Below are 15,446 nucleotides of genomic sequence, written 5' to 3' on the forward strand. Positions count from 1 at the left end.
CTACCTATCTCAAAGGAAACGGGAGATAAACGATGGATCCGCGCCCGTCAGCGTGTGCAGACGCACGGCTCTGCCGATGGGAGCGGGGGGAGGCGCCGGGCGGAGCTCCGCGCTGTGCGTGTGCCACACGGCCGGGCCGGGCCCGGAAGGCGACGCGCGGGGGCGGAGCGGGGTTCAGCCGCGGGGTCGGGGTCGGTGCCGGCGGAGCGCCCGGAGCTGAGGCTCGGAGGCGGCGGCGGTGGTGAGCGGGCGGCCGGGGGGACGGGAAGCCGATTGGGTGAGCCCTCAGTGCCGGCTGCGGCCTCCGGAGCTGTCCCACGGCGCGCTGCGGGCGGTGCTGAGGCCGCGGCCTGACTGGGCCCCCGCCGCTTGGCTCCTGCGGGCTCCGGCCTAGAACGGCCTGCGCGGGACGCGCTGCGGGGCGGCCGGGTCCGGGGCATCGGGCACCGAGAGCGGCCGCGGGGAGAGCCCTTCGGTGCGGCCGGGGCTGGGCCGGGCCGGCGGCGGCGGTGGCACGGGCAGGGCCGGTGGGAGCGGCGCTTGAAGGGGTTTGATCCGCGCTGGATGCCCGTCCTGTCAGCTTGGTGTCTCCTTCCTCACAAATACCGCTAAAAAAATACTCCTTGTCGTTCTTGCATGGGAAAATCGATGAGTTTCGCGTTTCTGCCCGATGCTTCCCTCCTGTTAGTTTTCTCCCCGCGCTCCTAGCAACAGAAAGATCCATTGTTCTCTTGGTCAGTGATGCTGACAGCTATGAAGGCTGCGATGTGGTGTGGTGTGTCTTCTTCAGGCACTCACGGCTGTGTCAGGCTGCTTTGGGTACATTTATCACTCAATTTTCATCTGGATTTGTGTGCCGTTGTCACATTTGCCGAAGGGAAAACAACCCACAACCCTCTCACTTGTAGACTGAATTGGTTTCCACACCATCTGAAACAGCCCATTGCTTCCAAACGCTGTGAATCAAAATCCCGGTAACTCCTTATCTTCCCTCCCCTCACCTGTCTGTCTGTCTGCAAGCATCTGGTTTCATTTCCTTCCCGTTTAATTTATTCTTATTTTTGCCCATTCTGTGCAGAGCCCCTCTGGGGGCTCAATCCCCTCCTCTGGGGGGCTCTGCAGATTCTGATCTCTGATTGGTGAGATAACCAGCCCCTGTGCCTGCCATCTGCTACATGAATCTTTGATGATTATTTGACGGTTTCTTTTTAGTCCCGTCTCAGATTTCAAAAAGTGTATTGTAATACCACGTACTAATCTGCAAATTCCTCATCTGGTTGTTTGGCACGTTGTAATGATCTGTCAAGGTTTGTCCTGAGCATCGTTTCTTCAAAAACAGATCAAGATAGATCACCTGTAAGATCAAAAATAATTGTATATGCATTCTCCAACATGTTTTTTTGATGGCTTGTTTTTAAAATAAGTACGGAAACGGCTGCAGTGGGCCCTACTTTGAGACTATGATCTGAGAGCAACTTCTGTGAGCTGGACTGCGACTGAAGCACTTACTCAGATACTTTTAGGGCCTCATGTGCCTGTTGCAGTGCTGTCTTGACAGATAAACTGTTTACTTTGCAGTTTCAGATGTGCTTAAGATCAGTGCTGACTTCAAATATATTGTCTCAGAATAAAAAACGCAATAGAGCTAAGTAGATGTCATGCAATACATAATCTTTGTTTTTCAGCCTATTTACTAGCAGCACTGCGTGATTGCTCTTTCTGAAATCTCAGAGATGACTTGCTATCAAAAAACTGATTAAAATATCCAAAGAAAATCTGTACTATTAGCTTATTTTCAAACTGTGTTGTTTCCTCAAGTATAGTGTCATAGAATAAACTTGATTGAGACAGCAAATTGTCATTTTACTCACTGAATTTGTTACGGATTTTGATTTTTGTTGTGTGCAGTAATCGTTTAGATTGTTAAGGTGATCTTATTTGGAATGACAATTCTAAGCGATCATTTTTAGATGATACTTTAAAAAAAAAAAAAGCAAACACACCCATAGCAGTGGATTTTAAGCACTGGTTTGCAAATTGCTTTTAGTAGTGTGTTTGTAGACTGTAGCTCAGGGAGTGAATCAAGGTTCCTTTGGTAGCTCTTGGTGCCAGCACCACCCCAGCACAGTGCAGTGACTTCCAGCTACTGCACGAGGTGTGTGATTGGGTGCAATTGGCTGCTGCTTCCTAATTATTCCATAAAGGGATTGGAAGCTGTCTTTACGAGGCTGATGTCATTCTCTCTTATCTAAAGGTTCGCAGATTTTAGAAGTAAGCATTGTTCTGTTTCTGGAATGTAGTAATTAACTGTTAGCCAGGAAAGTGCAGAGCCAAGATAGGGGGGAAAAATCCCTGCTTCTTATAGGTGAAAAAAAAAATGGAACAACTGTGAGTGAGTTTGCTGGCTCGTCCCTACTGTCAGCAGCATTTTGCAGGAGATGAGCTGGAGGTGCTTCCCGCTCGCAGGGCTCTCCAGGAGACACAAGTGACACTTTGCTTGTGCAATAGTGTTAGCCAGGGTTGTTAGAGGTGTTTGGAGGTGGTAACCATCTGTTGTTGATGCTAGGAAATTGTTCTCGTATTTCTGAGAATTCACAAATGGGTAAGCTGGCGATGTCTGTGAACAGTCGGTACCAGCAGGTTGTCAGGTGTCCGTTACAGTTTCTCCTTAATCCTGGGTGCTCACAATGCCTTGCTTTCAAGGGAACCCTTGAAATACCCCTAAAATAGTTTTCACTGCTCTGCTTTAATGGTGTGTCGTGAGGAGCTGGAACGTCGGAGTCGGTGCACGCTGGCTGCGAGTTGTCGTGCCTCAGTGTGACGCTGCTGTGAACTGCGTCCGTATTTTTTCTGTACGATAAGAGTAGATTTAATATCTCTGTTCAAATAGCTCTAGTGTGCTTTTACAATTTGCTGTCAATTTTTTTCCCATTTTAAAAGTAGTATTTCCCTTTAAGGGCTGCCAGCTGATACCGAAGCGGGTTCTGGTGTATTTGGAATCTTGCCTTGTTAGAGGTTTTCAGCAGTGGATGAAGATTTCCTTCTTTCATCCATAAGCTTCACAGAAGGAAGTGGTTAATACAACTAAACTCTGTGAAGTTATTCTCACCTCAGTAATCTGAGCACTGCTCTTGCATCACGCTGTTTGCACTGATTTGCAAGTTATTTGAGCAGATCATTTTTCTAAGCCTCACAGAGGCTTTTCTCGATCGGTGTTTTGTTCAAGCAATAAATAAATCTGCTGACGTGTCCATCCTGCCATATTTGCTTATTCTTGACCTTTGCTTTTTAGACATGTAAGTGACAGTTTCAGCCATGACGTTGTGTAACTGGGTGTTTATGCATTGACAAGCTGATTTGTTTCTTAAAATTTGCAACTGTTCCAGTTGGTCAGCTGTAGGAGGTAGGGAAGGGTTTCAGGGTTAGTCACGGAGAAGCCTAATGCTTCGTCATCTTCAATCAGGGAAGGCAAGTATGGGCTGAACAGATTTCGTTCCTGTGCGAGCAAACATAAATAATAGTAATACTTCATCGTCTTTTGATGTTGCTGTGACATACCTGTTGCTGTGCAGTGGAAAACCTCTGTGCGTCGTCACGAGTGTGATCATTAGGACAGATAGATGGATTTGGGTCTGGCGCTGAGCTGTAGTTTGTCTGCTTTGTGCTATGCTCCAGGTTCAGAGCTGTCCTAAAGCCATCCTGCAAGCCCCAGGACACAATGCTGTGCTGGCACGCAGGGCATGCTGCCCTCAGCCTGAAGAGCTGAGTTCCAACTTCCCCGTCTGTTAGCAGGAGTTAAGTGCTGCAGTGGGGTTAGCTAGCTAATGCTCCTAAGGAAGTTGCCCTTTGGTCTGTCAAAAGATTTTTCTGCTAGGTACTAATTTGCTCTGTCAAACTGGTGCTCTCAGTGTGACTATCCTCACTTTAGGTAATGGGGAAATTAAGATGAAAGTTAACAAATTAATTGCTCGTGGCTGCACGGTGAACCTAGTGACAGCATTCTCACACCTGGCGGCGTAGCTTCAGAGAAGGTGCACTTGGCAGTGGTGGTGGTGGCTGGACTTGGTGATCCTAAGGGTCTTCTCCAACCTGAATGACTCTGTGAGGTGCTGGCCCTTCTCCCTCTGCACTTTGTGCATTCTCCAAACTTTCAAGGTGTGAGATGTCCATCAGAGGCTGCTGGTGTGGCTGGCTGTGTGCTGCGGGCCCAGCTGGCCACTTGCTGCCCCCCAGGGACTGGAACAGCATAGTTTTTACCATCCTACAAAGAATGGGATCTTGTGAAGTCCCAGGGCTACATCCTGCTGTCAAAGGGCATCTGCTGGTCCACCCTGACCATGCTCACCTCGACCCTTTGTTCCTGGGCCTCATCTGAAAGAAACTGGAGAGGAACATGGTGTTGCAGAGTTCTGCTTTGAGAGAAGTTTACACGTTTAAGCTGTAGGTGGTAGTACGAGACAGTACTGAGGGGTCGCAGCCATAAGCGACAGTTCCGGTACCGTGGGCCCATTGCAAGGCAAACACAGGAGGTGTGCAGACAGCAGTGACTTACTTGTCATAAAACCTCCCGGGATTCAACTTGAGTAAGCATCTCACAGTGTTTGACGTGCTGTTCTAACAGAGCATTCTATCTTCTGTTTATTTCAGACTGAAAGATTCAGATATGTCCTTCATATTTGATTGGATTTACAGTGGTTTCAGTAGTGTATTACAGTTTTTAGGTAAGTATTTATTGTTTATTTTTTTCCTGCTGTTTTTGTATAGAATATCTGTTAACCTCTTCTATCTTCAAACAGAGGGACAGGTTAAATAATATTTGTTTTAGTGTATATTCAGTATCACTCAAAATAAAAAGTTTCACTTATCAACGCTGAGTATTTCCATAATGTGTTCTCCACTCAATCTTACATTAATCCTGTAACCTCTTGAAAATTACATTTTCTTTCATGAACATAATAGGCTTGATTTTTTTTTAATTACTACATTTAAGCTGGTGTAATTCAGTTGACTTTTAAAGAGCTTCTCCTAATTTTTTTCTCTGCTTTAAAGAATCGGACTCAATTATTTTAGTTGAATTCTTTTGAACATAAGGATCCAGGGTGAAATATTAGCTTTTGTAAAACGGGAGAAAAAAAATAGCACAAGAGGAAAGGGAATGTTACAATACTTAAAAGGGGAACAGAAGTTGCAGATAACATAGATAAAAGGGGCAGTTTACAAGTTCCAGGGATTCTATTAAGGTAAATAAAAAGCATTTGAGATTAATGGGTCATGGCAGTCTGTGCCACCTGCATTTTATCAGTTGAAAGTTTAAACTTTTTCGCTTAATGTTAGACCCTTGGCCTGCTATTTAAATATTAGCCAGTAAAACTTTAACTGAGTTGACTAATCTTTTTTATCTCCTCTTAGCCAAGCAGTGATTACTGCATGCTAGCTCACTTTCCTATACCTGCTAATACAAAGTCTAATTCTAGTGAGAGATACTGAAGCCTGCAGTAGAAAAGAGAATTGCCCTTTACATGTCCCTCTTACTCTAAAAAAACCGACTTTTCATTCTCATGTCCAGTGTGAGAGTGGCAGAAGTGCTTTTGTTTTACTACAGTTTAGTGGTGTTTCATTTAGCCTGTAAGGTAAGTGTAAACTGGAGTTTCTTCTGTGACGTAAGTTTATATATGAAAATGCTTATTCGCTTCTCTCCCTGTCAACATCAGTGCTTTCACCTGTGTCCTGTAGTTTAAAAGTTAATGATATTTGGGTATATGAGAAGGTGAGCTGGGAAATAAGAGTTGTATTTGAAAAAGAACTGTGAAAACACTCTCCAGTTCTTGTAGTAAAAAAGGTTATTAATGAAATAAGCTGAGTAATATGAAAGAATATTCTTCCCTGCAGGTTATAAAACATGCCCTGGTGGAATGCAGTTCCAGAGATTAGCTTAAAGAGGGGGGGGAAGGTGAGCAAACAGCAGCAGTGTAAAGGTCAGGCAGATAGAGGCGCATGTGATTGTGGATTGCTGCAGCATCCAAGGGGGTGGCTGAGGAACCCCCTGTGTAACAGTGCTATTTAAATTCTGACAAAAATAAAATACGTGCAAGGATAGCACATTTGATAAGAAGTCACCCCCACTTTTGCCCTCATCAGGCTTAAACTGGGAAGGACCTTTCTCATCAGAAGTCTTCCTCACTAGGCTAAGTGCAGCACTTGTGCTTTTTAATCAATATTGTAAATAGCACAGAAACTGGACAGCACCTGTAGCTCTTCAGCCGTTCAGATGTGGCTGCCAAATGTGCAAGGCTGCATGACCAGGGGGGGATGCAGTGGAACAGCGACTTCAGGGTGATCTGCACCTGTGGGAAGGAATAAGGGCTCCAGAAGCACTGTTGCTGGAGCAACATCCTTCTGCTGATCAGGTACAGAGCAGGGCCCTGCTCATGATGTGACCTTTGAATGGCTCCTGGGCTCTTGTTCCTGTGGCACTTGACACAGTGTATCTCGGCAGCAGGCAGGATTCTGGTGTCTAGTTTGCAGGTCAGGGGAGTTCATTGTTCTTGGGAGAGAATGTGTGGTTAACTTCACTGGTAAAATATACCTCACTATGTATTTCTGTGTCATCACAACCGCTGTAAAATAAACCTTTCTTCACAATACTGTGATGTTATCTAGTATTTTTTTTTTCTGTCATGACTGGAGGGAGTTGAACAAAACATCCTCTTTTCCAGATCCAGAATTGCTGATATTTTAGAGTCCGCTGTTAACACTGTATCATAGAGTGGCTTGGGCTGGAGGGGACCTTCAAGATCATCTAAAGAAGATCACCTTAAAGTTCCCCGTACCTGCATACCTCCCAGGCAGTTCCACTGAGCAGAGCTGTCAGTTTGCTAGGGCAGAGCAAGCTACCCTGGCAAGGTTTAGTTGAGTTTTCTTTTAGCTTTGCTCTGATAAAGTGAATGCAATTATGTGACACGTTTACATCAGTCATGTGCCTCCCTCCCCAGATGCCACCCAGCATCACATAAGCTGTGTGTAGCAAGCATAGGTGTGATAAGCACATGAGCAAGTATGAATGTGGCTTGTACAGGTAGGAGAGCACTCACTGATAAAGGGCATCGATAAAGTGCACTGTGGAACTTGACAGATCTGTATTTTGTGCCCTGACTGCATGACTTTTCTCCTGGGAGCAAAGTCATGTCTGGTGTTAGAAACAGTGACTGCACATGGCCTCTTTAATTAACGATCACAAACCCTTTCTCTGTTGACTGTCACAGCTATGCCAGCAGAAATCTGTAGGACATACGTGTAGGAAGGTGTCTTGGTCTTGCTGAATAGCAGACCACACAGGATCTGAGAGAAGCTTATGCTTAGGAGTGCTGAAATATGCCATTGGTGTCACTCTCGATATTCGTGTTCTGTATGTACGTGATGTGGGTTCCTTTTGGACAGTGCTGCTTGGATAATACTCCCACTGCCTGAACTGATTATTCAGTAGGTTATTCTTTGTTACAGGACTGTACAAGAAATCAGGCAAACTAGTTTTTCTTGGACTGGACAATGCTGGAAAAACTACACTGCTGCACATGCTCAAAGATGACAGACTGGGACAGCATGTCCCCACACTACACCCCAGTAAGTTAACGTTCCTAGTTCCCTAGCTATAAAGTATTGCAGGAAAAGCAGTATGCCTGATTATACATCGTAAGCAGCTGGGGAGAGACACAGGAATTTCTGGGATCACAATCCGTCGTTATTCAAGTAACAAAAAAATACTTTAGGATAGTTCAGTGTTACTTATTTAAAATTAAGGAGCCAGTTACAAGCCAAGTAATGGAATTGAGAAATTCTGAATTATAGAAGCTGTGAGAAATTGGGACTTGAAATATTTGAGAGGAGCTTCTCTGGATAGTTGGAAGGTTAGCGTTTACGTTTGTTTTCATTGACTCAAAGGCTGCTGTCTGATGGTTATCGTGGTAGCCTTGCAGGAGGGAAAGTTCAACAGAGGTTAAAAATATGGACTGGTGAAGTCCAAGGAGGAGGCGAGCAATTAAGCAAGGACACAACAAGGAGAGACCTTTGACAGTATTGCATGTGAAATTCCATCTGTGTGGCAAAGCAGATGCCAGAGCTACCTACTGTTTTTGTAATGGGTAGGGATAAAAAATGTGCGGGCAGACATTCTCTGCTATTCTCTTAACACTGCAGATTTTTGACATTTGTTTTAATGGTTAATCACATTTTGTTGTTACACAGATGTTACTGATTTTGAAAGAAATCTGCTCTATTTCTTGGGAAACAAAATACTGAAAATAACAAAGTAAAATCTGTGTACTGGATAGTCAGGCTATTACATATAGTAGAATACTGTATAGTATGTATATAATGATATATAATCTTCACAAAGAACATAATTCTGTGTATTTGTAGCTTCAGAAGAGCTGACAATTGCTGGTATGACTTTCACTACTTTTGATCTGGGTGGACATGCTCAAGGTAAGAGAATACGTTGACTCATTTAACTGCAGTGAATTAGTGTTGTTTACAGTCAGTTTGTCTCAGATCAGAAATACGACCATACTGCAGAGATCAGCTTCCCACACTCTCTTTGGTAGTGTTAAAAACATTCACTGCTCTGTTCCTGTCTCTACCACATACTGCACTCTCAAATACAATTTGGCAAGAGCTGCAGCAGAGCAGGATTTTTTGACTGACAGCGAGTATTTTGAGGAGGATCAGATAGTTTTTGTTTCAGTACTTTCAATTTCTTGTAAATACCTTTAACCTCTGTGCTTCAAACTAGCATTTGTTCATGTAATTCTTGGGGAAACATGGAAAGGTTCAGTACATCAGTGTGTGCATGTGAGATAGAGTGATGATAACAGTAGAGGGAATTATGCATTTGCTCCATTGTCTCAAGCTTTATAAAATATATATATACATCCTGAAGACTGACAATATATGCTCAGACTTCAGAAATACATGAGGCTTCTTAATTACTGAGGTGCATTGCTCTAAGTTTGGGGGTAATTTCCATTGGTTTTAATTCATGTCTTCCCTGTAGCTCGCAGAGTGTGGAAAAACTATCTGCCTGCTATTAATGGCATTGTGTTCTTGGTGGACTGTGCAGATCATGACAGACTGCTTGAATCAAAAGAAGAGCTCGATGTAAGTTTAACTGTTTTTGAAGGTTTGAATTCTGTCTTCTAAGAAATAAGCTCAAATTCCCTGTGTTCAGCAGAGCTCTCCTGTCTACCTGGTAACGAGCTCTAGTAGTTTCACCTTTTGCATCTTCATTCCCATCTAGTTGTATTCTGGTTCTGTCACCCTCTTCTTCCTATCCATTACTGTGTAATGTAATGTTACCTGTGTAGGTAGGTGAACATTTTATTCTGCCAGTTGAATCAATATTACTCCATTTATGATGTTTTCTATGTTATGAATGAGTAATTTAATTTCTTTTATCCCAAGCACATTAAACAACTCCCATCAGTTATTTTCATTGCACCAAATAACAGTGAATTTTGCTGCCCTTACTTCTTAGAAAGACCAAGTTTCACCAAATGAAGTAATTCAATGGTTAACATTTTATCTTAATGTAAAGCCCTAAAATAAAGCCTTAAATAAAGCCTAATATCCTAAAATGATCTCTTTCCCCTTTCTCCTTTCCTTTGTAGTCACTAATGACAGATGAAACTATTGCTAATGTGCCTATCCTAATCCTTGGTAACAAGATTGACAGACCTGAAGCCATCAGTGAAGAGAGGTTACGAGAGATGTTTGGTCTGTATGGCCAGACAACAGGAAAGGTAGCACTCCTCTTTTTTTGTTAGAGATCTCATGTTTGCCTTACAGTTCTGTGTTGATTCTGGTCCACTCAGCCACACAAAATAAATGGTTTTTGGTTTATTATATACTTAGAACACTGGGTGTGTTAGAAGCATCTCTACTGCAGCTTCTATTCATCATTTTCAATACCACATTTTTCCAGGGAAAATGTAGTTGTCCTTAGTATAGCTTTCAGTACTTGGATTACTGAACATGTTTTCAGAGGCTACAGTTCCAGTGGGAACTACAAGAGAAAACTTGACAAAGTCTTCCAGTAAGTGACTTTTCTCATTTAAAGTGCATATTTAATACAATTTATTACTCAACATATTTAACTGCAGTTTGGAAACAGGATTGTACTACTGCAGAAATATGAGTTTGTAGGTTGTGGAAAAACATTCCTACTAGCAGATTTCTATTACCTATCTTTGTGATAATTCAACTCTGTAAAGTAAACACGGTGTACTACTTGTAGTGGAGTTTTGGGTACAAGGAATTAAAAAGAAACTACAAGAATTGCATGGGGTAGTTTTGGAAAAGGTGTAATGGAATATAAACAATTATTATTCATTTCTTTTTATCGTTTTGTTTTGTGTCTTGCTCTGTATTTTACAACACTGCATGCAGTCTGTGAGGTAAGAATCCTGTAGTGGACCTCCAGTTGGGCAATAGCTTTGTCACACTGTGCTGCTCTTGGCAAGCAAGCAACTCGCACTCTGACTGCGGTCAGTCCTACAATTTGTAGCAAATGCTCTTTTTATCTGCTTGGAAAGCCATTAGAAACAGAGCAGGGAACTGCTTCTGAGAGCTGAGTACAAGCTCTCAAATTCTCTGTGCACACGGTCGCTTTTGCACTCAGGTGCCACACACTTTATGCTCTCCAAATGCGGCTGCACTTGAATTTATGCTCAGAGTCTCCAATCCTAGCAACGAGTGCAGAAATTTTAGAGTTTTTCTTTTTTTTCCCCAAGTTCTAATATCGAGCACAAGTTAAAGAACAGCATTCTGTAGAAACAAGTGTCAGTGCAAAGCAGCTGTCTTTTTGTAAAGATACTGTAATTTGGAATGCTTTGTCTCTTTGCAGGGCAATATACCATTGAAAGAACTGAATGCAAGGCCACTAGAAGTGTTCATGTGCAGCGTGCTAAAGAGACAAGGCTATGGAGAAGGATTCCGTTGGATGGCACAGTACATTGATTAATGCCAAGATCACATTAGTACATCCTGTCCCATGTCTGAATATTAAGTCTGCTCCTTATTTGATCACTCAGTGTACGCAACTTGGATTCATTTGACTGTTTAGTTATAAAAGCATACATTTTTACATAATTATATCTCCTATGCTAAATTGTAAGTGTGAGGATTGAGAAATTCTTTCAAGCAAGTTTGTAAGTTTAAGTACCACAACATGTTAGCTTTCTAATCCCATGCAACATTCTTTTGCAACTTTTAATTTAACGAGTCTCCAGCACCATTTTTGGACAGAGCAACTTTCCAGTACAGTATGTTTGAATGCACTTTTTAACAGCTAAAAACTGCAAACGTGTGAAAAATATTTAATGCTTATCATGTTAAATTTTTTTATGTACTTTTTTGAAACTGGTTTTATAACTTTAGAGTATATAACCATCTTTCAAGGAATAATAATAAATAATTAGCTGATGGATAATTGCATGATGCCTTACAGTTTTCAATAATATACTTTCTTATGCAACGTCATGCAATAAATTTAAATCCAGTTTTTTGGCAACTTTAATGGAAAATGTTTCATTTTAATGTGTCTTAACTAGTGAGGCCGTCTGACGATCTGTATATGGGGGATGTTTTCCTGTAGCACAGAAGGCCACAAAGTACTTTCATTGTATATTAAAGAGTAAGGTGTTTCCTTCAGACTACCAAATTGCTTTTCCTTTAGGATTTTACATTAACAGAAGACAACTCTAATCTGATGCCCTTATAACTACCACCTTTAAAAAGTACAGATCATGGAAATCAGTTGTGCCAATGTAGATCTTGAACTAATGTAAAAAGTGGTCTTACTCTGCTGGTACCTTGACTTACACCCCTGGAATGACACAAAAATTACAATTTTTACTGAAGAAATTAATAAGATTAGTACTACACTAAATTATTCTGTTCTCGGCTTAATTAGATTTGGATTCTGACAGAAGATTTGCCTGTGACATTGCCAGAAAAAAAAATTTGCTACTGTTGCTTGTGAAAATTTATCAGCCCACACCTAACTGAACAATTTTTGGTGTTCTGAGTTGGAACAAGATGGATTGTTTTCTGCAGTTTTGCCCTGAAGCTGAGTCAGAATGGCAGTTGTTGGGTGCCCACGTGGCTTGTTTCTGGGGTAAAATTTCATTATCTTCAGTGCTTGTTTCCAGACTTTTGCCTGTTTTTCCCCATCTCCCAGTGCATTAGCTCCCTGAGCAGGTTGTTTTCTAAGAAGGAGCGGTGACGTGCATAAATTTATTGACTTTTTGTTGACACTAGCTGACATTGCCATGGAACTGAGATTTGCGTTTCTGTGCGCAGCAGGATGCTTTCTTCTGGGATGTAGCTAATGAAGGTAGGGCTTCAGCCCTGGAATCGTTGTTTCACTGCAGTGGGTTTGGGTTTCACTGTGTAATGTGTTTCACCCTTGTGCTTTCACTTTTCACATGGGTGAAAAGTGTGAACTGCTACAAGTGTTCTTAACAGAATCCCAGGGCTGGGACTACTTTTACTCACTGTTGTAGATCTTCTCTAAAATGCTTTAGGCCCCGTTTCTTCAAAATCCATAGCAGCAAACAAATTTCTGTCTCTCTTGGTTTCATTAACAATTTTCTCTCTTGACCTAACGAGTTTGAATCTCAGATTTAAAGCCTACGGACTTTAAATGTGAGCCTATAGTCTCTAAATAGGCACATGGCGAATAAAAGAGCTGTACTCCTTGCCCAAATCAGGGCTTGTGTGATTAAATAATGATGATCTTTTCCCCTCGGTCCAAGGTTGTGCATCTGAATAAGATGAACAATCCATAACCTAACTAATATAGGTGATAGCTGGCACTAGTTACAGCACAATCTTGCAAAACGTTAAGCCTAGTTTGTGCATGGTGGAGTACAGAAGTGAGGCTGTCAGGTAGATTGACCAGCATGAGTTAATTCTGCATTTAAACTAGGGCTCTGCTGCAGAGTAGTGCCTCCATGTTGCGTAAGTCAAACTGTAGATAAGAAATGTCATCTTACAGGTGTGTGGACAACATGCGAGTCTTTGCTCCTTCCAGCAGTTACATATGGGGAACGTGCCTCTTTCCCCCCCCCTAGATTTTTCTGACAATGGTTATCATGCAACAGTGTAAATATTAAAAATACTTCTTGCAGTCATGTAGCGTTGTTGATGGGGGAGACTTGGGATTGTGCTGCCTGTGTTGATGGAGATGAAGCTGGAAGTGGAGGTGTGCTGCTCTTGTGCTCCTCTCTGGAGTGAGGAGTGTGCACAGAGACTGCTTCCATAGGCTGAGCCATTCCACAGGCATTAGAAGAGAGAGGGGTCCTCTTCAGCTGCCACTCAACCAGCTGTGAATAAGATGAGCTGTAAGGGGAGGGATGGTAGTCTTAAGAGCTTAAAAAAAGAACAGAGGTGATGCTGCTTTAAAAGTGTGTGCGAAGGGTAATTCTTAGTGTTAAGGAAATGCTCCTATTTCATGTTTCATACTGTGAGATGCTAGTTTAAATGTGGTTGTAATAAGGGCATGAAGAAATTTGGACTTTTTGTTTTCTGTCTGGGTATTGTAATGGTTCCCACTGTGGGAACAGCTGGGCAGCAGTCAGTTAGACACACCAATAGTCTCACTGTTCATTCAGGAGAGGAAATATTTCCTCTGTAGTTTACATTCTGTTGTGCACATGAATGTGAATGGGTGTTGTGTATCTTTGTGTGAAGACTTTATTAATAGAAAAATATACTCGTGAGAGTTTTTCTGGTGGTTTTCATCCCCACCAACCCTACATCTCCCGTACCTTTATTTCTGGAGGTTGCTTATTCCTATGATTGTGACCAGTCTTATAAAAGAAGCAACCTTCGCATCTGGATCTGACTCCTATGAATTATTTTTGCACTCTTGACTATGCAGATTTCAATTTAGCATCACATTAAAGAATGTGAAAAAGAAAACTCATTAATAAATGTGTTGTTTGTGGAGAGTCTCAAATTTGTTTTTACACCACAACTTTAAGATAAATGAGTGCGGATTACTAAGATATTAATAACTACTACAGATGAAACGGCCCTTGTTTCACTGCGGTGACCCCCTATGGTAGCATCTGTGAGTTGAATAAGATTTATTTTGCTTGGATTTAATTAGACACTGGTGTTGGTATGTACTGTGTAACTGAGGGGTGCTGCTGTATTTCGGTCTTGGTTCATTAAATTTTTTTAGCGACAATTATGGGCATTGGAGGTGGGGAAGATCTTTGACTGTTCTCATTTATCCTCGTCCAGACCAAGACTATTTCATGAAGTGTATTATCTAATGCTGTGTTCAGTGTTCAGGTGCTGTCTACGATGTGCCAAAGATGACCTATGGCATTCACTGGAATATAATACCTGCATGTATGTGAGCTTTGTTGTGTTTTAATAATTGGAATTCAGCAGCAAATAGAGCATCTGACATCTGCTTATTTGTAACTCAACTCAGAAAAACGACATTGTTGTTCTTCAGTCCCAGTGAATTCACAGGTCTGCTTCGAGTAGAATTGTTCTCTCTGGTTTGTACTGTCAGCGTATTTAGTTGTCACCAACCCAAGTCCAACATTTCTGTCGGCTACAACATGCTTGAATTTAGTGTCAATAATGTAACCTTTAGTTACGGGCTTACGAGACGCATTACAGACAGCCGAGTCCGCTGGCTGTCGGTGGGGACGTGTCATTTATTTGCACTTAGATAAACCACTTTTGCACTAGTATCTCAGCGTGGAACTAAGCATTTTCTGTTTTGAAATGTGAGTGCTCTAAGTGTTTAAAAGCATAATTTATATAATAAACCGCAGAGGAAAAACTAAACGTGAAAGTGGTCTTAAACATGTTCTTCATGTGGTGTTTGTTGTTGTTGTCGCATCCCAGGCTTGAAGTTTAAGTAAAGGGAATGGAAAAATAAAGTTCTGCCGTGGAATTTGGAGAGAAGGAGTTCTAAGCAGCTCATTCTTGTCCAATAATTACATTGTCCGTGAAGAGGAAGAAGTGTTCTGGCATAGCACACGTTCTGGTAGTGACCGGGGGTTTGTGACAGCAGCTCAGCCTGTTCTTCATCCACGTTTCTATTCACGTCCGCATGGAAGCAGGTCCTGAACGCAGCAAACATCACAAAAAGATGATGTTACCTTTGTTGCAGCACTGAAATGGGATAGAAGCATCCAGTTTTACGGACAAATGAGACCTGCCTGTCTTTACAGCCTTCGATGCAATTCTCATTCCAGGATCTCAGAGCTTTTTACGTGCTAACGCTGCCTCGCCATCCTTGTGCTGCAGAGGGCTCTTGTCCTTGATTAACTGTGAGGAAAACGAGCTCCAGAAGGAACATGTCACACCTGCTCACTGCCTGAATAAAGGGAGCGCTCAGAGCCACCACGCGCAGTCTGAACTGG

The 15,446-nt window shown here is 42.3% G+C and overlaps 1 protein-coding gene across 2 annotated transcripts; it reads left to right on the top strand.

The window, feature by feature from the left end:
• Window positions 89-14,865, top strand: SAR1B (secretion associated Ras related GTPase 1B). 2 transcript variants are annotated; one of them, XM_021410580.1, is made up of 7 exons: window positions 89-241; window positions 4,648-4,721; window positions 7,501-7,620; window positions 8,416-8,481; window positions 9,050-9,153; window positions 9,663-9,794; window positions 10,898-14,865. In XM_021410580.1, the coding sequence occupies exons 2-7, from the start codon at window positions 4,664-4,666 to the stop codon at window positions 11,012-11,014; spliced, it is 597 nt and encodes a 198-aa protein (XP_021266255.1). In that variant the 5' UTR covers window positions 89-241; window positions 4,648-4,663; the 3' UTR covers window positions 11,015-14,865. The 2 variants fall into 2 exon arrangements, with proteins under 2 accessions (XP_021266255.1, XP_021266257.1); XM_021410582.1 differs by lacking the exon at window positions 89-241 and adding an exon at window positions 256-277.

The sequence above is a fragment of the Numida meleagris genome, chromosome 12 (genome assembly GCF_002078875.1).
Source record: "Numida meleagris isolate 19003 breed g44 Domestic line chromosome 12, NumMel1.0, whole genome shotgun sequence".
In the NCBI taxonomy this organism is placed as follows: domain Eukaryota; kingdom Metazoa; phylum Chordata; class Aves; order Galliformes; family Numididae; genus Numida; species Numida meleagris.

Coding starts and splice junctions, on each gene's coding strand:
- SAR1B (XM_021410580.1), top strand. CDS start 4,664: ATGTCCTTCATATTTGATTGGATTTACAGTGGTTTCAGTAGTGTATTA. Junction 4,722..7,500: donor TAGTGTATTACAGTTTTTAG/GTAAGTATTTAT, acceptor TCTTTGTTACAG/GACTGTACAAGAAATCAGGC. Junction 9,795..10,897: donor ATGGCCAGACAACAGGAAAG/GTAGCACTCCTC, acceptor GTCTCTTTGCAG/GGCAATATACCATTGAAAGA.